Source organism: Macrobrachium rosenbergii, chromosome 20 (genome assembly GCF_040412425.1).
Source record: "Macrobrachium rosenbergii isolate ZJJX-2024 chromosome 20, ASM4041242v1, whole genome shotgun sequence".
Taxonomy (NCBI): Eukaryota; Metazoa; Arthropoda; class Malacostraca; order Decapoda; family Palaemonidae; genus Macrobrachium; species Macrobrachium rosenbergii.
Window position 1 is genome coordinate 20263911 of NC_089760.1, and position 24579 is coordinate 20288489.

General features: G+C 40.4%; 1 protein-coding gene across 1 annotated transcript in view; it reads right to left on the reverse strand.

Moving 5' to 3' along the window:
• Positions 1-24579, reverse strand: part of Ku80 — a 112024-nt gene that overhangs the window by 77385 nt on the left and 10060 nt on the right. The window contains exons 5-8 of the mRNA XM_067122098.1: positions 24388-24510; positions 19196-19376; positions 12559-12699; positions 2844-3012 (exon numbers count right to left, since the gene is read on the reverse strand). Coding sequence (XP_066978199.1) covers positions 2844-3012; positions 12559-12699; positions 19196-19376; positions 24388-24510 — 614 coding nt within the window. The remainder of the gene's footprint in view (positions 1-2843; positions 3013-12558; positions 12700-19195; positions 19377-24387; positions 24511-24579) is intronic.

Consider the following 24579-nt stretch of genomic DNA (forward strand, 5'->3'; position numbering starts at 1 on the left):
TATACATTGTCACAAAGATTCACTCCTGTACTGGCAGAATAAAGCAGACAAGTCAAGAAACAAGCAGTAACGTACAAAGTGGAAGTTTTGTAATTTGTTGCTTTTTTTATGACAGTTTCTTCAGAAATTAACCATCTTACATTTTGAAAATAAAAATATTTTCCTATTTGTAATATTTGTATTGTGTGGATTTTATCTTTATTCTAGTCATTTAGTTTTATTTGGCATTTCACATTCTTGTTGTGTTTAACCCAGTATAACTTTGCAATGAAATATTCCCTATTTCTAATATTTACTATTGTGGTGCTTGGTTTTTCCTTTGTCTGTGATTAAAACAAATTACTGCATAAATCTACCATCAATATTATCAATCTTAAAATAATGTAAAAAGCTATGCCCATCCAGTACATGCCCTGAGGCACTGCTGGCCAACGAAATTTCTAATGTAACATGAATAGCTAGTTCATACAGAGTACACTGCTTGGTAACCTGTTCAAATTTTTCAGTTAACTGGCATGTAAACTTAAAAAATTAACTAAAAACTAGAACTGTGTAACCAAATACATGATAGCTGCTGAAGACACAGTACTTAATGTACTGAGACAGTTGAATGTGCACACATACCATTACACACATCGGTACACAACAGCTGCTGAAGAGAGCACCTTATAAATTGAGACAGTTAAATGTGCACAATCATTTACCAACCAAAACAAAGCCATCAACTCTCAAGTGTTTTATTTTTTCTTTTTAAAACATTACTGGTAAAAATTATGGTGCATCTTTGACACTTTGGTATAAAGTACATATATAATTTTGCTAGAGAAATTACAGCAACAAATTAAAACTTAAGTTACAAGAAATTCAGTAAACCACCTTAGGATTAGGTACATCATCTATTATTGCCTTTTAATTAATGATAAGAAATTGTTAACATACCCTAAAGACAAAAGTTGAGCAAATGTCCTTCATAAGGCATCTAAGGCCATTCTTTGATAGAGGCTCCTCTTCTTTACACCTGTCATCCTGAACCGTTTCTGACCAACTATGCCTACCATTCAAAGAATGTTAAAAGATCCTAAATAACCTAGACAATAAGGGTGAAGCTCTAAATGAGTTTTCAAATTCTTCCTCACAAGGTGTCCCAGATCCTTTCACCTCAATTCAGCAAATGCTTAATGATTTCAAAACAACCTTTTTGTAAACTATTACTTATAATTACTCTATTTCATGGTCACAAAAATGTCTGGATGCTACATTTCCTCTGAAAAAAGAAAGCAGTAATCACTGCTCAAGCATATCATAATAGGAAAACATAGGTGAGTACAATAAAGACTATGGAGTCAGGAACCTAACTTGAAGCATGAATCACCTGCGTTGCTGCAACAAGAAAGATCCACAGTATGATACTACCTCATGCTTGCAATATACTGTACATTAATCAATACCCAAGTTGCATTTAAGAATTACTGGAATAAACCCAAATCTTGTTGACAACAAATGCGACCTTGTTTTCTTTGCCATCAGTTGTAATTCCCTATGGCCCTTGAAGTCATCTGCATGACCCAAAATTAGATACAATTCTGGTTCTTTGCTTCATGATCCATCCCTTTAACATTAAGTCTAGAGGTACTTCTGGATCCCCTGGTTCCTAGATATAGATAAATTATTCTGACAATGAAAGGAAAAGTCCTTCTTCAGACTAAGCCAAGGATAAGAGCAAAAATGGCCTTCATCCGCTAGATACTGTTTCTTCTACATAGGTGGCTGCAAATGACAGATCTATTAATTTCAAAACTTTGATGTGCATAAACTTTCAAAAAGACATGCAGCTCACTCATTAACCTCAAGTTTGCAAAGTTGGAACAACTGCCTTAGTGTCAACAAAGCATCCCAGTCAGGTCCAAGCAGTTCCCATCTGATCAAGTGAGCCATCCAAACTTTCATGAATGACAGTTTTTTGCATGAAAGTCTGCTAACTGTGGAAGAGTGGTATAGATTTAATCAGAGGTCCTTCCTTGATTACCTACAAAAAAAGGTTGAAGAGGTGTTTGCAGGAAATAGTGGTTCTGTCACTTCAACATCAATATCATTATGCAAAGAAATGCTTGATATATCTTTGTGCACACCTTGAAAAAGATGGAAATGACTAGGCTCATAAACAGCATAACAGCAATTCTTCAAACATTACCTCTAGAAAACATTTTACAGCCACAAAGGCAGAGAAGCTGAATCCCTGAAACCCTAAGAAGTTACTGAATTGGAGAATTCCCATCAAAGAGCCTCTATCCTCTAATGAAGGGGGATGACTAGCAACATACACATACCAGCAGAGAAAAATCAAAGAATCAACCAAGGGAAGATCCTATTCTCTCAGCTTTGGAAGCAATATGCAGAATTCCATGAACCTTACATGAAGGGCAGGATGCTTGTCATACCCAAGGCTTGCTGTCTGACAATCAGAGCCACGAATTCTGAATGGTGTTCCATACTTAGTATCTACAGTTACAACTTAGGAATCACCGGCACAAAGAAGCCTAATTTTTAGGAATGATTACACAGAGAGAGAGACCTCATTCACGGCTGGAGAAGTGGGAATCCACCAATACATGAAAATTACTGGTTGGCTTTAATTTTCCCCTCTTTCTTTTAAGAGAGTTAAGCATCCAAGACTACTTGATGCACATAAATGGGCTAGATTATCAATGTATTTTAAAAATCATACAAATACAATGATCCTTTCAATTTCCCAGTAGATACTTAGTACAAAAAAAAAAAAAAAAAAAAATATTTTCAGAAATTTTCATAAGGTACACAGCAAAGATGAAGGATAACAAACTCACCTATGTATGGTACCAATGTTGTTCCATATTTATAGCCTGGGATAACCTCATCTTCATCCACAGGAGTTTGTGCATCATCGTTTCGGTGGAATGAAGTTTCTTTAATAATGGCTGCACTTTCATCAGATGCATATGCTGTTTTCCATGTAGGAACTGTAGAATGTTTAATCTGAAAAATCCAGATCACAAAATTGTGAATTATACTTTTAATGAAGAAAATAAGATAAAAGTTTTCCTCTTAGCCATGCATACTATAAACTATTAGCTCACACTAATATATACTAATACTGTAGCAGCCAAATTGGACAAAAAAGGGGTATGGGATCTTGTACCTAATAAAATTTCATCATCTGGAGCACCTAGACAAACCTAAGGAACTTTGCTGGAATTCACTAAAATCACAAAGTCAGTAATTCAGGCATAACATAACTCCCTATTCTATGGTGAATATAAAGATTGTTTGATAATTAATTGAGATGCATATTTCTATTATTGTCTGCCATTCAAGATGCACTTTCTACAAAAATGTCACGGAAACTCCAACATGCTTTATACTGTTAAGGTTAGTAGCAACTACAGTACTGGTTTATGAAATGCAGTCCCAGTTAACATAACTACAAAAATATCCTACAAAATTGGTTCCCTGATTCCTTCAGTTATTAGTTACTATTATGAAGTTATCAGGGAATATTTTCTCTGGAAATAATACATACCAATAACCTTTTCTTTTTTACAAACTACATGTACAGTGAAAACCACAACAAAAATCTCATCCTTACATGAAAACACAAAATGATGTGGTGAAGTAATGAATTATCTTGGTTTAGGGACATTCTATTTCAAATTACAAGGACAATATAAAGCACAAGAAGGGATACCTTTGTGGACGAAATCAGGATTGGTCAAACAGTATGTATACATTGAATATTTTGATATTAAAACCACTGATCTCAGCAAAACCCTACAAACATTTCTCTTACCCTATTTTGTGGTAAAACAAATCCTTATTTATAAATGATGGCTATGAAATTTAAGCTAGGAATACAATTTAGATGGGTACAAAATTTGTCCCATTTTTTCAAATGTTCCACATGCCTACCACTCCTATACTAATAGTTCTACATACACTGAAATATTAAGATACATAAACATTGTTCAGATATTCATACCAACTGGTGGAAATCTGTGAAATAACTAGTTTACAAATACTGTAATATATTTTTACCAATTTTGATAGGACTTTTTCAGTAAATTACTATAATTTACTGTGACAATATTTTCTGCTGAGCAAATAAGCATCATACAGTCCACCCCCTGAGATTTTCAGGTGTGACCATAGAGTATCACAAATTTAAAAAATAATTTGTATTTTTCATAACTAACAAACATGTGGTCTTAACATTATGATAAATCTTCCCTCGCCAGCCAGAACCGGTAAAAAAATTCAATAGAATTATATAAGCAAGGAACTGGTGGCATCTGTCCTCTGTCACGAGTTAGGTGGAACAACCACTGACCCAAGCTGGGACTTGTGATGTATCAGTATTCTTCTAACCCAGGTTAAACTGTCAAAAGGGTGGTTAGAGGTGGGCCTTAAATGCTAAGACTGCAGGTTTGTTAGTTATGAAAAATACAATCTATTTAAAAAATTTGCGATTTGTTCATACATAGAACAAACCTGGGGTCTTAACAATAGGATAGACTTACTCTTGGTGAGAGGTAAGTATCATTAATCGACTCGGGGTTTGCCACACCTGATCATTCTCCTTCTATAAGAGAAATCTAAGAAAGAAGACCTACACCTCTGAACCTTAGATATGTGTGTAACTTAGGTTCAGACTTCTGGGTTTCAATACAACACCAAAGTTCATTGCATAAGCAGAAGATGAAGAGCAATCTGTTCACATAGCAAACCAACGTAGCCACCCATGTAGGTTTATCATCCCTCTCTCTCCTTGCTAAAGAGAGGAATGTTCTGCTACTGAAAGGTAACTTCATTCATTAACGATTACTCTAACAGCATGGCCACTGCACTCACATGTATCATGCCCGTTCAAGCTCACGATGGAACAAACTTCATACTGCCCGTAGGCAAAGAAGACAGAAAAGAGAAAAGAAAAGAGACCAGTCATCTCATTCATTTCACTTTCATACCATAATCTTAGGCTAGATACAAACTGTCTCACCAGGGGCACTGGATAAGCTACACAACTTGTTGAGCAGCCACCACTGGACCCAAGGAAAAAGTGTCTAAGGACCTATGGCAATATCCTTCAGGTAGAAGGAAGTGAAAGTGGTTTGCCGACGCCATGAACCAGCATTCAAAATTCTATGAACAGATAAATTATTCGTGAATGCTAAAGAACTCAGCCCTCTAACGTCATGCGCTCTTGCATGTACACTATTGGCTGAAACAACTGCTGATGATGAATATGCATTTATGTATTTCTCGTAGCCAGAAAGAGACGGTATTCTTGGACACTTTCTTGACTCGGCCTGTGCTAACAAAAATTCTTCGACATCCCAGTCTGAGATGTCTGGTCCTTTTCAGATAAGCACGTAGCATTCTCACAGGACACAGCAACACTTTGTCAGGGTCACTGTCAACAAAGTCTCCCAAAGAAGGTATAGAAAAGGAGACATATGTGTCATCATGAATTGAGGGATTTTGAGTCTTAGCAACAAATTCTGGGATAAATTCGAAAACTGTTGACCTCCAACCCCTGGTATATTTGACATCATAAGACAGACCATGCAACTCACCTACCCTTTTTGATGATGCTAATGCTAATGAAGACTGCTTTCAGGGTCAAATGTCTACCCGCAAAGACTGCCACAACAGTTCATAGGGGGCTCGAGTAAGGCTAGTCAATACAAGAGTCAAATCCCAACTAGGAGACTTGAGCTCTCTAGGTGAACAGGACTGCTCAAAGCTCTTAATCAGCACAGATATCTCCCAAGATATAGCTATATCCACGACCTTCATACGTAGAACTAAAGCCAAAGCAGCTCTGTAACCCTTTATGGCAGACACAGAAAGAAGTTCTGTTCTGAGAAAGACTAGGAAATCAGCTATCTGTTGAATAGAGGTTCAAAGCAGAGAGGAACCCAGTCTATGACACCAATCACAGTAGACAGACCACTTTCCCTGGTACAGTGCACGGATGTCGAGGACTTGCTGAAATAACCTGACATCTGAGACGCTGTTCTTCGAGAAAAGCCTCTTGCTCACAGGAGATACTTGATAGTCTCCACCTGTGAAGAGATAGGGATTCTATTGACTGATGATACCTCTCCACATGAGGTTGACATGGCAGATTGTGCCAGGGAGGTATCTCTCTCACAAACTCTGACAGCAGAAAAAGCAGATCAGGAAACCATTCTGCTTAAGGCCATAAAGGAGCTATCAGAGTCATCTTGAGATTCTGGGACCTCATCAGTCTGTTCAGGACATGACAAATCAGGCAAAACAGAGGGAAGGCATACAGTCATACCCCGAACTTGCGCGAGGTTAGGTTCCAGAACCCCTCGCGCAAAACAAATTTTCACGTAAGTTTGGCACGGGCTCTCAAAATGCTTATTTCTAGAACTTAAACACTAAATACAACCCTAATCATGCTCCCAAAGTATTAAGATAACATTTAAATTAAATTAAAGTTACTGTCATTTCATTTAAAAGTTAGCTTAATACATTACCCTTAAAAAAAATAAATGGTTGCCGTAAAAATATAGGAGTGTGAAGATTACGTATAAGTACTATTTCTCTTCCTTCCCCTTCCGACTGATCTATTTTTAGATGTCTTCGCAATCTTGTTTTTAAGAACTACTTTATGTCTCTTTCTCTTTTATATGAAATGATTTTTCATGAACAGTGTTTTTTATTTGTACTAATACAACTCTTAGTTATGTCTATGTTTTAGAACGTAATAATTGCCACACTAGCACATTTACAGTTGTAGACTGTCAGTGTTAACTGCGAACGAGAGAGAGAGAGAGAGAGATTACATAGGAATCCTTTGACCTGCTCTCGGAAACACTCTCCCTTCCTGTCATACTAAAATGACATTTTGACAGTTTTGCCCTCGAGTTTCTCTTGAATGAGTTCACAAAAGATCAGGGAATGATATTTGTTTGTTTAAAGTACATACAAATTTTATAATTACAGTTCTATTATTATTATTATTTAATCTTAATATTTACCATACAAAACTAACAAACATGTATTCATGTACCATAAAAATTCTCTCATCTCAGAGAGAGAGAGAGAGAGAGAGAGAGAGAGAGAGAGAGAGAGAGAGAGAGAGAGAGAGAGAGAGAGAGAGAGAGAGAGAGAGAATTACTATTTAATGTTATTTAATTTATACATAAAAAGCTTGAAAACTTATAAATTACAAAAAAAATTAAATAAACACTTTTGCAGGGTTTCTCAGGTTTCGCAAATGTTCGCGTGTCATTGAAAACTTGTATATGACAATTAGTTAGGTTCCAATGAAAAGTTCGCGTCTCTGAATTCATGCAACTCGAGTCGTGCAAGTTCAGGGCATTACTGTACATGTCCAAGTTATCCCATGGATGTTGAAGGGCATCCTCCGCCAATGCAACGTGTCTGGGACTACTGAACAATAGACCTCTAGCTTCCTGTTGCATCTTGTAGCAAACAGATCTATCCTTGGCCTCCCCCCAACATGAAACAGCCTGTCTGCAATCTCCTGATACAGAGACCATTCTGTTTCCAGAATCTGTCTCTGCCAACTCAGGTTGTTGGCCACTACATTCCTTTAGCCTGGAATGTACCTGATCATAAGATCCACTAAGTTGTTTACAGCCCACTGACGCAACTGAACTGTTATTTTTGAACTTCCTCTTCCTCAGGTTCAATGTTGACAGATCTATGATTGTCCTCCAATCACTGTTGGCTTTTGGGACCAGAAGATTCGACTGTAGAACCCTGGGGAAGGACACTACTTGTTCTACTGCTCCCTTTCCCATCATCTTCTTCACTTCCTCTCGCAGTACCAGGTGTTTTTGTGATCCCAAATCGCAAGAGAGGTGAAGGAGAGGGCAATCTGAAGGAGGAGCAGTGAAGTCGAATGGGAGTAGATAACCTACCCAAAGGACATCTACTACCCATGGCTCTGCCCCATATCTCTGCCACATAGCCCAATGGCTCTCCAGGCATCCCCCCACTGGTGGCAATGAGTGGGGAGAGGCAACCACTCTATCATCTCATACCTCTGCTTCCGCCCCTATTATCCCTCCCTCTTGCAGCACGGCTCTGAAAGGGTCATTGTTGTAGATTTCTTCGCTGAAGAGGCAGATTGAGGAGGTCTAGGTGCAGGAGCAGGTCTCACTACCTTCTTCGGTGGGGGTTGTTGCGTCTGTCTCACAAAACTAGGTCAAGTAGCAGCAGATTTACTTATTGCCTGCTGTACTAGCCTATCGTTTGTATCAGACAGACTCATATCAAGGGCTGCCTCCAGTATACCTTTCGGCAGCAGCATTTGGGACTCCAAATGTTGTCGACCATAAATCCAACCAAGATGCTGTCTGGAAGATTGAAGAAGCCATCAACTCCAATGTAGCCACTTCTTGACACGTTAGGGAGGGTCACTCTGTCCTATCCTGATTCCAAAGTTAGGCCCAGCCGTAAACGTACAATATCCGAATTGATCTGTCTACTCAGCAGTGGAACAACTAGTGCTGTATAATATCTCCTATGGTGAAGTAGAGGGGATGGGAGAAACTTGAGAGATATAATCGATCATAATGAGTTATCCCGACCCAAGATCAATGAATTTACATGACGAAGGACTGAATCCACATGACTGAAGCACAGCAACTCAAAAGAAGTCCTAACATCCTTCTCAGGGCCTAAAAGTGCTTCGATACCTGCAGGAGAGATCACAGAAAGTTTCAGTCCTCTTAGAAAGATTAGTGAACTGACGAATCAGATCTATAACCTCTGCATAAGAGGAAAGAAACTCCTGGCTTTCCAAATCCTCCACCTTCTGTGGAATCTGACCACCCCAAGTGGAGGGAGCAGGATGATCCTGAAGATCTGCTCTGGAACCCAAAGAACCCTTGTCGCACGACACACAAGAATCCTCCCCCAGCCTAGTAGTGTCACACCCACAACCCAGGGAAGACAAATGTCAGCCGTGGTATCTGCTCCTCGATCCCGACCGTGAACGACGTACATTCATGTCCGACAGTTCCGACATTCCTCACATCTGACTGTTCCGGAGACAAATTACAACCGAGACTACCCACACTCCTTCGGCCGTGACTCACTCGAGAGGAACCACGAACACCTCTGGGTGAACAAGACCTTGATCAACAGCCCGATGGATGACTACCATCTCCATCCTCTACCAACCTAGACACTCCATGGCCATTCACATCTGCCTGGGCATCATCAGAAGAATCCACAACACAGGATCTCTTGATCGGAGTGCTGACATCCTTCCTCCGAACATTAGTAGGCCAAACAGGAGACATACGCACTGTATCACGTTTCCGTTTAGAGAGAGGCCCTTGTGTATCCGAGTCCACCAGACAAATGCTAACTCCTGTATACATCCATACGATTCCTGAAGATGTCCCAACACTTTCAATGGCTGAAGAGTCACAACCCATGGCCAAAGAGGAGGAGGTTTGAACATCCCCTACATCTGTAGCCTTCTGAGGATGAACAAACATGGGAGAACCACGGTCATGTAAAGTTGACAACTTGGGAGCCACTGCCAATTCTGTAACATGCCTCTTGACTGAGGTGTGACTGTTCTGGCTCGAAGACAAAGAAGAAATGATCCTTCTTTTCTTGGCACTAGGATCTGACACAAGTCCCTAATTCTCCAATGCTTGACCGGAGCACGTACAGGGCACACAGACAACTGCAATGTTGGCGACGACAAAGAAGAAGACGCATAAGATTTATGTCTCCTCTTCTTACAAGCACGAATACATTCCTCCTCAATCACCAAATCTAGTCCCTCCAACACTGCTTTGAGCAGGATATCCACAGACAGCGCAGTGGACGACGTCATAGTAGCAGTGGGCTGTGATGTCACTAAGGTTGACGAAGCCAAAGACGTCATGGAGGGAACTGGCTGTGACGTCACAACAGCAGACAAATCACGTGAGGAGGCTGTTGGTACCACTGTCAGCAGAACAAAGGGTGATCCATAATGATGCGCGGTTGGTACCATATGCGTCCTGCTAGATGTTGCAGCACTAGACCCCGTATAGCAGAGGCGCTGAGGAGCAGGAACAGCCACGGTAGATGGTACTGGATATCAGGAAGCCAAGAGACAACAGGCCATCCAAGCTTGGTACTCCTGATAAGCCTAATGATGCCCAAACACTCATCTTCTGTGTATCAGAGGCTGGAAAGAGGGATAAAGATGGCAACTCTCCCCCACCCCCATCCCCGAAGGAAAAAAAAAAAAAAAAGAGGCATAATTAGATAAAAATTCTCCCGAAACCCCTCCCAATACTTCCCTCAACGAATCGCTGGAAGAACAGGAAGGGGTATGGGAAAAATCTAATACAGAAGGCAAAGCAACTGGAACTGGCCTCACAAAAGAAGGGGCAGTCTCAAGAGGAGGCTAAAAAGATGAAGGAGATGCAGAACCAACCAACAAAGCTGGCATCTTTGTCTTCCTCTTGTGCTGACCCTTCTTGGAGAACCTCTTCCACTGATCCACCGACCAAGAACGACATCCTGAACAAGGAGTAGTAACATTACATACATTTGCTCTGCACCTACAGCAAGTTGAATGGGGACCCGTATTTATGGAGGCTAGGAAGGGAGAACATGGGAATCCTCCAACACCAGGGCAAATCTGAGGTTTTTGGGAACCAGAGATGGTGCTAACAGCAGGGTTTTGGGTATCCATGATAAACACAACTCTTCCCCATGAGCACACAAAACCTTCACACTGAAACAGAGAAAGAAAACATGGGCAAACAAAAAACCAGCTTTGGGGAGAAGAGAAAGAACAAGACGTCCTCACTCAAAGGCGGTAAGAGGAATATTGATACGTCACGTGTCCCAGCTTGGGTCAGTGGTTGTTCCACCTAACTCATGACAGAGGACAGATGCCACCAGTTCCTTGCAACTCCAGGTTTGTTCCATGTATGACCAAGTTAGGATTTGTGGCCAAAGTATGGTGGGAAGATCATAACATGAATTAGGAATTGGTGGTGAGATGTGGTTTCAAGACACTGGAAAAAGGCCGAGAGCTCAGAGACTGGGTTTGTGCATGAGATGAGAGGGGATGAGGAGCAGTTGGTTAAATTAGTTTTAGCAAGAAAAAGGTATGTAGGATGGCCTAGGAAACCATGGTGAGAGGGGGGGAAAGAGATGAGGAGGAAGGCCTGGTGGAGATTTAGGAGTTGATAAGCTGCTAAATAAACATTGAAGATGATGACAGACCAGTTTGTAGGCTGGCTTGGGGGACACTCCATAACTACTAAACTATGATGATTTTTTATGAAATATGTGTATACCATTTACTGAAGGCTGCATGTAGTTATAGAGAAAATTTAAACATTTTCTGTTTCATCCAAATTTTCACTATTCTTTGATTGCTTGAACCCCACCTTAACTATGACCATGTTGAAAGAGAATTTTTTTTTTACATACAATTACTATGAACATTCCCTTTTCCTCTTTACAGATCTAAGTGAATAATCTCCAACTTCCCCAATTTCCCTTCAAAAGGACCTACTTCCTTCACCTTGCCAATTACTAAGTTAGGTTCTAATTTCCACAGTCCTTGCTGGATATGGTGAAAAGAATGATATCCCAAGGGTCAGTTATTCTGATCTTCCCTTGCATTCCTTTCCCTCTAAAAGCCTAGAGTTTGTTGTCTTTGTCCTTATTTCATGAGGCCTCCAATCCCTTTTGTTGAAAATGAGCGACTGCAGCCATGCGGAGATACTTCAATAAGTTACAACTACAACAAGATTATTTATGTGCATTATGTTTTGCAACAAATTGCAACTTCTATGAACAGGTAATTACACAGGATAAAATGCAAAAATCAACTTCTATGAACAGGTTAATTACATAGGATAAAATACAAAAATCAATCAATTTATCAATGACCTATGGCAACAAGGACATATCTACTTTTCTCCTTTCCACCAAGCATTTCACAGAATCCAGCTCCAGACACAAATAAAAAAGAAAGGAGCTAAAAGCAGAGTGGATGATTTCATAAAAGCACATAACAATAACATTGAAAAAGTCACATAAAAGACGTAAATGATACATTTTGCCAAATTACTTTTCCTTTTCCCTCTAATCTGTATTAAGTGGATTAAAAGCTCTGGTATTCAACCACCTCTATGTAAAATGTGTTATGTACAAAAATACAGGAAAGATCAGGAAATGTGAAAACCATTTAAACACCAGAAACTTCCAATTCCAGGTTATCCCTACAGCCATTTAATGACATGTAACTTAGATAGCTCCAGTGACTATCAGAGTAGACAGTGACCAAAATCCTTAGTATGACTGATAAAAAATGTTTACATTTAACTATACTGCTTAACAATCAACAATCAAAAACTTAAAACTTATGTTAATTTAAAGTTAAAATAAAAGGCAGTAAGATACGTCTGCTAAAGAGTTTCAAGTCACAAAACATTATCCCCCCCCTCTTTCCTTACAGCAGCTTACAAGACAAAATTATTGACACCATCTTACCTTAATTCTCCCTGTAATGGCAATTTGGAAACTAGGACCAATTTCCAAAAGAGTGTTCCAGTTGGCACTACCAGATGACCGTTTCTCAAAGAAAATTAATTGTGGAATGGCATCTTCAAAACTATACATACCACCATCTGCCTAAAAGAAAATGAAATATAAAATTAATGTCACCATTACTTACCATTGTTTCACAATTAACAGGTCAATCACTGCAATACAAATTACCTTCAATAACCATACAATGAAAAATACTTGTATTTAACGTATTTTCAGCATAAAACTAAAAGGTAAATGCTACTCCTTTCCCAAATTTAATCCAATTCATAACAAAATCACAATTACTATTTCAACTACTGATTTAGATTAACTGATAGCCTTAAATTTCAATAAACTTATAACACATTTCTTTTCATAACATTTCTTAGTCCTCCAGAAACTTCACCGTACACTCCTGATAAAATGACATTTTTATAATAAAATAAAGTTTTATACAGGTACTGCCCTACTTACGATGGGGTTAGGTTCCTATATACTTACCAAGTACAGTAATTACATAGCTATAGTTTCCACTTGAACGGCAGTTTAGATACAAAATTTCGCAGGGAGCGCTCCAATAGAGTTTGTGTAGGTGATCAGTCCATCCCACAAACAGAATATTGGAACGACCTAGCAAACAATTCTCATGCGTTTCCTGCCATCTATGGTGACAACGCCTGGTCTGGAGGTAGCTTTTTCCATTATTTTCCAGTTATTTTATTGGATTCCAATGGAGGATTCTTTAAATCAACCATTGCAACGTGTACATTGTAGCCTTCAAGCTCATATCTTTCAGGACAAGTTTTTTTTTATTCTGTTTTACGTTGATTCAGTCATCATCGAACCACCGGTAAACAATGCCATCTGCATTGATGGTTTGTTTACCTGTTAGGTTTCTGGCGGCGCCAATAATAGTTTTGCATTAAAAGTAATTCTCGGATATTACGACATTCCATAACTTTGGCAATTTATGAATTGTCTTACAGCTATAAACTACTAGCGAGCTGCCAATAGTAGTTTTGTTTTTAAAAGTAATTCTCGAGCATTATGACACTCCATTATAAAGTAACTAGACACTCTATTATAAAATGATTGGTTTGTGTTAGGCTTTTCATTAGGCCATAACCTTTGCATTTTGTTAATTGTTTTACGTCCTTAATATTCTAGCGAGCCGTAGATAATAGTTTAGTCTTAAAAGTAATTCTTGGATGTTACGGCATTCCATCATAAAGTAATCAGCATATATTACGCCTTTTCATTAGGCAAAAGCTTTTGCAATTCATGAATTGTTTACCAACCATAGACTACTGGCGAGATGCCAATAATGTTTTTCCTTCGAAGTAATTTTTAGATATTACAACATTGCATTATTATCTTTCATTAGGCCATAATTTTGGCAATTTATGATTTGTTTATTGGCCATATGCTTCGCGCAAGCCACCGATAATTGCCTTGAAAGTAGTTCTTGGGTATTTTGCCATTTCATTAGGTCTGTAACTTTTGCAATTATGATTTATTTACCAGACCTATGCTTCCTGGAAGCCTCCAATAAATAAATTTTTGACATAACCATCACACCTTCCTTTACAGAACTGAAAATGTTAGGCAGAAAGTAGTACAGAGAGAATTGGGAGTTTTTGTTGGTGGCTACGAACCTACAAGCTTGCTGACATCGATCTTGGGCGCGAGCTTCATCCCCAGCACCCTCTCATGCGCTCAGCACCAGCACTAGCACCAGCGCTAATTCTCTCCTACTAGCCATCTTACCACATGCCACCACACCTGGCTCCCTTGCTTCCCTTTCCACACCTTTGCCAGTCTTGTGTCACAGTTAACAGATGTTAACCTTGTTATAGAAAAGTGTGGTGCAGTGGAGGAGGTGACTACTCGCCCTCTGATGCTCCTAGACAGAAGGTCCCTGTCAAACTCCCCACAATTCCTAGGATGCAAACTGGAAGTCCAAGGGTTGTTGCTCCCAGTCGAGCCTGTTGCAGTCCCAGGTATCAGCCGACAGCCACTGGAAAGGTGTCTTGTTGGATGTGTAGTGGAGGAGGTAACTATCTGGCCCTATAGGATCTCATAAACCCAGTCCCTGTTAGACTACCTTAAACCTGGGAGGAGGCATACTGTCGGTCCACAAGAGTCCGAAAGGGTTTTGCCCCTGGATAGTTAACCCTCAGTCCAGGCTGTTGTCCACAGGTCTCAACGGACAGCCATTGGAAAAGCATCCATAAAGATGTGCTTGCCTTGGCAGTAGTGGTGCCAATGGCGTTCTTTTGGTTTACGGATCCCACTTGTGAACAAGATAAGGATCCCAGTGTGGACGACAGGCTTCATTGACACTTCCCGGATCCCAGTTTGGTTAGTTATGGATCACAGTGTATATTAGTGACACTAGTGGCATTTTTTCGGATTTATCTCAGCTGTTATAACGATATATTTCCCAGTTTTGGTGCGTCAGTGGTTGTCGTCATTGCTCTCCGAATCTAGACAGAGTCAGAGAGCGTCCAAGTTCCAAGCTCCCGAGTTCAGAGCGCCCAAATTCCAAGAGCCCATTTTCGAGTTCCCAGGGTCCAAGTTTTGAGCTCCCGAGTTCTGAACTCCCGAGTTCCGAGCTCCCACCTTCCGATCTCCTAGGTTAAGAGCATTCGTATGTATCCTAGTGTCCGAGGGCTCAGTGGCCTCTGAGGTTCAGTATCCGAGTGCACAGTGGTCGAGTGACTACTATCCGAACACCCAGTGTCTGAACTGACGTTTGAATGTCCACCTGTGTCCTATGTCCACTCGTTCTCCTGTCCGTTTCAAACCAGCAGTCAGTTATCTAACACCACACCCAGGATTACAGACACTACCTCTTCACTTTCCTACATCGGTTTTGGCCCTTCCTATGCTTCATTGGAGACCATTCAAGCACCAACTCAGTTATTTGTTGGGCCTATTACACCATCAACCGAAAGTCTAGTGTCCGAGTTTCCAGTGTCAGAGCAACCAGCGCCAGAGGCTGGGCTCCTCAGATTGTTTCCGTGCCCTGTCACGTACAGACTTGGAAAGTTTTTTCTGCTCTTGTTTTGTATTCTCTAGAAGGAGATCTCTGGTGGTCTCTACTGTGAGATTCACATAGTTGCAATGGGCTATTGCTCCCAAACGACACTGTTCCAACATTAGTTTTGGAGAGCTTGACACTTTTTCTTATACTCGGCTCCCGACGATGGGGTGCATGACCACAGTTCTTCATTTCTCTCTCTTAGACAGTAGATGAAGGTCAACAGGGAGATGATCCAGATAGTTCTTTCACCCATTCTCCAGGGCGATTGGATAGGAGCTTGGATATACAAGGAGCACTCTTCCAGATCCCCATCCAAACTCCAGAAAGTTTTTTAGTCCCGCCTTTCGGGAAAAGGCTTCCCAATCAGGAATCTGTGCTTCGACCTCTCCCGATTACTAGCGCTTCCTGCGTTTGACTTCCCCTTTTGTCTGGGCATTACTTCAGTCTTTACATGTCGACTGACTTCTTCATTATCTTCGAAGAAAAGGAGCTCGGAGGCTCTTGACAGTATCCTTTACCAGGACAGGGAAACACAGTCGGACACCTCTGTGTTGTTTCTTAGCCCAGGTTTCTTTAGTCGGATTTCCAGTGGTGGCTGTCTGAACACGACTTGTGCAAGGGAATTCCTTCTTCTGCTGTACTTAGTTCTAGACTTCTTCTCAGCACCTCAGATCTAGGTCAAAGGAGCCCATTTGAAGAACTGGGAAGATGTCCAGGACTTGGTCCCAAGAAGAACGGAACCTCTCTTATACTTTGGAGAGCTAAAGCATTTCTCTTACGGCTCTAGTATTGCTCGACCCTAGCTCTATGGTAGTCTAATTGGATCAGACCTCAGTCCTAACACATCTACTTAAGCAGGGAGCTGGATCCAGCGTTCCCTCTCGACCAATCAGCCGTGTTCTTCCTTCGCTGATAGATCAACCAAGTCTTCTAGTCATTTGATTTATTCAGGAACTATGCATCGAAGGACGTACTGGGCCATCAGAAGCTTGTCCTTCCCATCATGGCCTTCTGACCCCGAGTTGTTAGAATCTCTTTATTGTATCAAGCAAGCCAATCTTGGACCTGTTTGCCTCTTCAAGGAACCTTCTACATGAGCGAGGAAGCGCTGAACAGTCTCAGGCTCAGTTTCCAGTTACTTACAGTTGTGGGTGGACTCTTCAAGATCTTTCCCCAAAACTGTGTCTTCTCAGACAACCTAGCTCCAGAGATCCTACCAGGGGGGCCCGCTCTTGCCCAGACAGGCGCCGGACTGTCCATAGGATTGTCTTCCGAAGAGTCTTCGAGACATGTTGCAGAGGCTATTACAAGATTCAGAAGTCACCCTCTTCCTCTGTCTCCCAGACTTAGTGGTTGTCTTTCAAAGCTGGTGTCTCAGACTCTTTGTCTCTTATTTTTAGACACCTCTGACTCTGCTGCAGATTACCTCTTTGTTTCTGAGAAGATCTAGGTTCTCTCGCTTTCCTTGAAGAGGTACCGATCTATGCTTATCTCTACTTAAGCACACAGACCTTGATCTTTCATCTTCTCAAAGACCTTGAAAGCCTTTTTCACACACAGCTAGGAAGTTATCCTCATTTTTTCCTTTGATTTTTGCCAAGAATGAGGATCCATTCCATCCGAGACCTGGATCTGTTCTTTCTCCCTTAGAGCTTAATGGACGAAATCCTTGGCTTCCAGGAGCTCCGTCCAGCTCCCGAATTCCTAACTCGCCTGGTGTCCAGCTCACCTGACACCAGCTACAACCTGGCACCAGCGCATGCTCCAAGCACCCAGGAGTGCTCACCAACTCTGAGGGGGAAAGAGTGAACTCTCTGTCCAATTGGAGTTTTTAGGTATTTATCTGAACAGGACTTGATAATCTAGAGGGCTTTCTTGTCCTTTGATGTTTGGTCCAGAACCCTCGCCCCTGGATTAAGATCGCATTGTCCTTCATCCTTAAGAGAATTTCTGAAACACTCTCAGATTCAGAAGAACAACTTTGCCTTCTTTTAGTGAAAGCTAAGGTCATCTGAGCAGCCTCTACTTCTTTAGCTTTCAGCTTTCAGGCACATGTCCCTTACTTCCATTTGGCATTGGCCTATTGGAAGTATATCGTCCTTCAAGTCTCACAGGCACATACGGCCATTACTTCCATTCTGCATCAACCTACTGGAAGTATAATTGTCCTTCGCATCTCACTATCTTAAGAAGTAAAACCTGAACTTCTAGCTCTGCTGGCACCCAGCTCTTCTGGCACCAGCTACAGTCTGTCGCCAGCTTCAGAGCTTCCACAGCCTCGAGCTGCTAGCTCACCTGGCGCCAGCTACAAGTCTGGCCCCAGCTATAGAGGGCCCCAGCGCCCAGAGCTTCAGGTTCCCCTGGTGCTCAGCTTGCCTGGCACCAGCTAAAGTCTGGCGACAACTTTAGCTTAAGGCATCTGTAATCTCCCAGCAGCTTGGCTGGCGCCCAGCTCACTTGGTGCCAGCTACAGTCTGGCACCAGCAATACTTATACTAATCCGCAAGCTTCCACAGCTCGCCTGGTGCCAACTCCAGACTGGCGCCAGCTAAGTAGCATGTAAATTCTGCAGTACCGCATGATAGTGACTGGCTTGGTATGGCAGGAGGAAGCATAAGATTTTCTCTTACTATCTCTTCACCTTTTGGTGAGGTTTTTTTTAGGAGCCAGGGGGTACAAAGTACCTGGAACACCTACCATTTTCAGTGGATAGCTTGTGGTGTTATTTCAGTGTAGGCGACGTGTATCTGGTTGTTTTTTACGTTGAACTGCACCCAGAGCAAGGGCACCTATTAAAGTTTTGCTAGCTATTAGATAACTCCTTAGCTGCATAACTTCCACTAATGCTTTGGTAGCCATCAGAGTACTCCTTACCTACAAAGCTCCCACTTAAGTAGAGGCAACCCTTAGCTCTACCGCCATGCCACTACAGGTCAACTAGTTGCAATTTTATACTGCAAGCTCTCTTAACTAATAAAGGATGACGAGCATTGTATTCAATCCTAGCAACTTTTCTATTTCAAATTCATTACATGACAATGTTTTTGGAGTAGAATACTACGTCCATGTATCCCACCTCCTGTCAATGTGGGATTCAACTATGTAATTACTTGGTAAGTTACTCATATAAAAATGACATTTTTATAATAAAATAAAGTTTTATATATATTTACCAAGTAATTACAGAATTGGAGCCCAGCCTCTTCCCCTCTGATGGACATAAGGCATAAAATGAATGAGAATTGTTTGCTAAGTCGTTCCAATATTCCGCTAGTGGGACGGGCTGATCACCTACACAAACTACACTGAAGTGCTACCCGCGAAATTTGAATCTAAGTTGCTGTCATTACAGTGGCAACTATAGCTATGTAATTACTTGGTAAGTTACTTATATAAAAACATATATTAAGAGTTTAGCAAGCACAGCTCAGTTTCCTCATATGGGTGGTGGAAATGCTAACAGTGAACAAACACTCCACATCACCTACCTCTGTATTTATGACAGTTTGGAATATATATACTATGAAACTTGAAAACTAAAAACTCACAAACCTCTGCAACTACTCTGGTTGCAACTGCTTCTCCTGCAAGCTGAACAGCAGTCTTTGGTTTCCCATTCCAATTCTTAGGAACTGTTCGTACACCATTTTTGAAAGGCTGCAATCCATTGCTTGGTCCAGGGCCATCAACATCCCCACTATCATCAGCACTGTCATCTAAAATCTCCGGACCACTGTATAAATGGAATGGAACATAAAATTTAGGCCAAAGGCCAGACACTGGGACCTATGAGGTCATTCAGCAATGAAAAGTGACTGAGAGTAAAGAGGTTTCAAAGGTGTAATACGAGGAAAACCTCACAGTTACACCACGAAATAATTGTTAGGAAAGGGGACCTCTGTATAAAAGACATAAAACTGTAAGAACTTGACAATACATAATTAATGGCACTAACCAAAAATTATAGGAATATAAACAAGATATACTAATTTCAAAGTTAAATTAAAAAACCTTTATGATAAACTACTCATAAAAAACTTAGTAATTGCATTGTACATATGACCAATTCTGCTGAATTCAGCAAGTCCTATTATAAAACTTGAATGCAGAATTTGAACCAACTCTCTTACCATTGTACCTACTAAATCAACCAGCATCAATTACAAATTGACACCAATTACTCTTATCCTTTCCAGGTAAGGTAAAATTTAGGTTATTCTACTTATATATATGGTTATTCTGTACCACTGGGTTACAGATTTGGCTAAGTTCCTCAACCTGACATCAATATGAGTTAGTTGGTGAAGTTCCATTTGGCATAAGAAGCAATGTGATGAGGTGTCCTGCCCCAAACAAAAGTTCAGTCTGTAGGTACATGAAAGACATTCAGTATGATGTACGAACCTTTGTATATATGTATATCATGTTCTTTTATATTTCATGTCCATTTATTATACTTCCCTAATGTATTAAATGTGTTATTCCTACATGCATTATGTACAATAAGTAATAATTCAACCTCGCCCGTCTGGCAGTAATGTACCGCCAGTACGGGGAATGCTGCTATATTCATTGTATGCACATAACTGCACCTCTGTGAATTTGTGTACAGTGCTCCTCCATTTTTACATGGAATAGGTTCCAGAACCTACCATGGAATTGTAAAATCTGCAGAAATGCAAAAATTCCCTCTAAAAATGCTTATAACTGCCAAATACTGTACATTGTACCCCTTAAACTAAAATGATAATTGCCCATTTTAACATTTCACTGCTTAATTTGATAGTTCCAACATAAATATACCTTAAATTATCACACTTAAACAATTTAATATTTCAAACAAAAATACACCCTAAATCATCATCCCAAGACACCCAGAGTAATCTTACATTACAGTACCCTCCTACTACTGTTACCTTAAATAGGCTATATACACCCCTAAAATGCTTATAACTGCCTATCTTAACAGTTCATTGCCAAACTTGACTGTTCAAAAAAAAAAATATACCTCAGACTATTATCCCAGAACACCCTAATATTTCAAAGTCATGTTGCAAAATTAAATTCAAGCCACCTACAACTGTTACTCTTAAGTATCCCCTATCATTCAGACAAGCACATTTTCTTTGTCCTATGTAAATTTGCGCATCGTTCTGCTCATACTGTATGTAATACACTGGGTGTATATTTTATGTACATTTTCCTGTTGTAAGATGATTTTGAAATATTTACTGTACAGATCTGTATTTTAAGATAGTACTACTGTATAGAGCAAAATAAGGACAGTACTACTGTATAGAGCATATCTAAAATATGTGGGTAGTTAAGACCAACAGGACATGTACATACCTCCAAACAGAATGCTAGGTTTGTTAATTATTATGTCATGTTAGTATTTTCATGATTACAGTACATACAAATACATTTGATAAAATAAAATGATTTACTCCAGTAAGCTGTTATTAACCTTTGAAATGATATTATCAATATCATGTAAAGTTGAAATGATATTATCAATATCATTTCAAAGTCATCTTAAACATTTTACCCTTAAAAATATATATGTACAATTGCTTTTCTTGTGCTGGAATGGTTGCAATCAATTGACCGATATTCATATCCGGTGGTTAAGTGATGTGTAGGAGGTAGTTATCGTGGGGCGTTGACTAGTTTCACCCTTCTTGTTTGGGCATCATTCAGGACAGGATAGCAAGATGTAATGGCTGTAATGCGCGGATTTTTCATCTTTTATCCGTGTCTTGGTTTGTGGAGTTAGTCGCTTCATTTTCGTTGGTTATCCGGCTGTGATGTCATCGGAAAGGCGGCTCCTGAATGGCTGTCTTCTCCTCAATCTAAGTCTACTGCTGATCGGCGATGGTGCAATTTCTCGAGGAAAGCGGGTCAACCGATCATTCCCAAGGTGAAGGGCGGCGCCTCTGCCTTCCACAGGTGTTGGAAGGGCGTCCTCGGGGCAGGGGTTAAACTCGTCCTTGACGTCGGGGGTCTGTGAGTCGTAGGTGGGTGCGAGGGGCGATCTTGTAGGTTGTCCTCAGGGTGAGATCTCACTAGGCGATCACCCTCGGTGCTCTGTAGGTCGTCCTCAAGGGGCATAGGTTGGGATGCGGGTCTTGCCTGGTTGTCCTCGGCTTTCCTGACGGCTGTAGGGAGAAGGAAGGTCTCCTGAGTCACATTAAGGCTCGGTTTTTCCTTCCCTATTTGGAGCGCCTCTAGGATGCAAAGATGATGAAGGTCAGGGGCGCTTTCAATAATTTTTAAATATCCAAAAATGTCACCGCGGCGGATCCTCTGGTTGTGGGCAGTCTTACAGTGATTAAAGATGGTTCCCTTCTGGGCATGGAAGGAGATCTGTTTGGAGAGGCGCATGGATGTCATGCCAATGTAAGTTCCGGGGCATCCACAGAAAGGGCACGTGCATCGGTATATGACATTCGTCCTCTTCATGGGATCTTGGGGTCACTAGACTGCATGTCTTCTTGCTCCTGTAGAAGATGACCAATTGGATCTTCTTCGTCCCCACCGATAGCAGCAAGAAGATCCAACTGGTTATCTTCTACAGGAGCAAGAAGACGTGCAGTCTAGTGATGAAGAATAACCTCCTAGTGTTGACATATCCCCTCTTTCCCCTGTGGCCCCTTGCTTAGACCAGGAAAAGCAGTCCTTAGTTGATACTCCCCCAGTGTCTCCACGTCGTTCTCAAAGGCTCACAGGAAAAGTGTCCGCTCAAGAGTGTACTACACGCGTAAGGGGGAGGGAGGTGTAGGTACATGACACACTCAGTACGATATATGAACTTTCATAAGTATGTATTACATTCTTTTATATTTCATGTCTATTCATATACTTCCCTAATGTATTGTGTTATTCTTGTATGTATCATGTACGTTATGTAATAACCCAAACTCGCCCGTCTGGCAGTAATGTATCCCCAGTATGGGGACTGCTGCTGTATTCATTGTAAACACATAATTGCACCTCTGTGAATTTGTGTACTTCACTTAAGACATTAAGAACCTATTTTTGGTATCTCAATATTTTCTTTATCCCAACCCTTAGTGATAAGGATACCACATCTAACACACACACAGTCCCTTTCTCTTTCATGGTATAACAAACTTCAAGTACAGGCTTGTGTTAGCCACTACATCTATTCTATATTTATACATATGCTTTTAGAGGTTCCATAATCTAATATTTTGTATTGACTGAGGCTTTCTGTTATTAAAAGATCAAACTGGCCAGCCTGGGTTTAAGGCACAACCACATGCATAAAAATGACAAATCTTTTATCAATTTATATTTTTCATAACTTACAAACCTAAGGTCTTTACGTAGGGGAAAATCTCTAAGCACTAGCTGGATCCGGTTAAAAATAGAACAAGGTTTGGTGGCATATGGGTGATAGCCAATGGGAAGAGAGTAGGCGGACTCTGACCTCTCTTCCCCCTCTTGTGCGACGTGATGTAACAGTCATCTTTTAACTGTCTTCCTCACAAGACGTGTGCTGCCTTATCTCGCATAGAAGCAGTTTATTAAAATCCCTTTAACCATGTAAGAGGAGCTGCAATGGCAATGTAAAAGTAACAAGTCACATGTATAGAGACAGAAAAACCAATGGGAAAATTTCCAAATTTTTAAGAACAGTTGTGGATTAATAAGGAAATCCTTAAAGCAAACAATAAAGCCTGAAGAAACTTACAAGATGTGAAATCTATCTGACACACAAAAAGTGGTCAGCCGACTTTTGGAAAGCTGGGAATCTGAGAGTCATATGAATGACCATATGACAACAGCAGAAAGTATCCACTATACAAGTGAGAGAGAGAGAGAGAGAGGAGGAAGATAACTGGCAGTCAACAATAAAAGAATAAATTTCCATAAATGTTTTACTAAAATGGAAGACATCAGAGTTCTCATCTTCTTATATTTTGTTTTGCATTAAGGCATTTTATAAATCTGTATTTACCTGCTTGGCATAAACTTAATTATGGAACCTATCCTCACTTCACTGCTTCAAGACTACCTGCACAAAATTTTGTGACATGATGGTTTTTGGGTCATAGAATATTTTCATTTACCATTTAGTGTAACTTATGGGTTGCCAGGAGGTGACCCAAAGACAATTGCCCTAACTCAGGGCCACACTACAGATACTGCATCCAGAGCGTATGTGACTAAAGTAGTAAGCTCACTCCTGGAGAGTTGAAACTTATGTGTAGGCAGCATGACAGGGAGAGGATGTGCAACTGCAGATCTGATGCAAGTTAAGAAAGTAGTTGTGTTGTGCGAGCAGGAGGTTTGTTTCAAGGTAATAAGGCAAAGGAACTGAGAGAATGTTACAAATTTCTAAAAAAAAAAAAAAAAAAAAAAAAAATAAATAAATAAATAAATAAATAAATTAAAAAAACAAACCATCACAACGGTTATGAGACGGGAGACAAATTAATAGATGACGGGAGGTCACTAGATATAAACACCTAGAAGAGGTTCAATAAAAACAGCAACTTCAAATGGGGATTAAGCTTATATATTTGGGTATCTGTGCTGCTATTTGTGGCTCCTAGTTATCTCACCTACTACATTTTGTTGCCTTGTGTCACTGGGGTACCTATAAGCAATGACCTCAGAGCTTGGGCTGCGTTAAAACAGTAGTACCATGCTTTTCTTTGTATTTCAGATACATTGTCATAAAAATATGTAACAAAATTTAATATGAATATACTCACATTATATTAAGCGAGATTCCTTGATTGCATAGGCCAGCAACTATTGCTGACGTCTGATCATCACTAAACTCACTACTGAAGTCTGTGAACAGCACAATCTTTTTTCCACTGAATCTTACTTCACTGAAAATAAAAGATTATACCACTTAACAACTTATAAAATTTGTTATGTGTCAATTCATGGGTTAATAG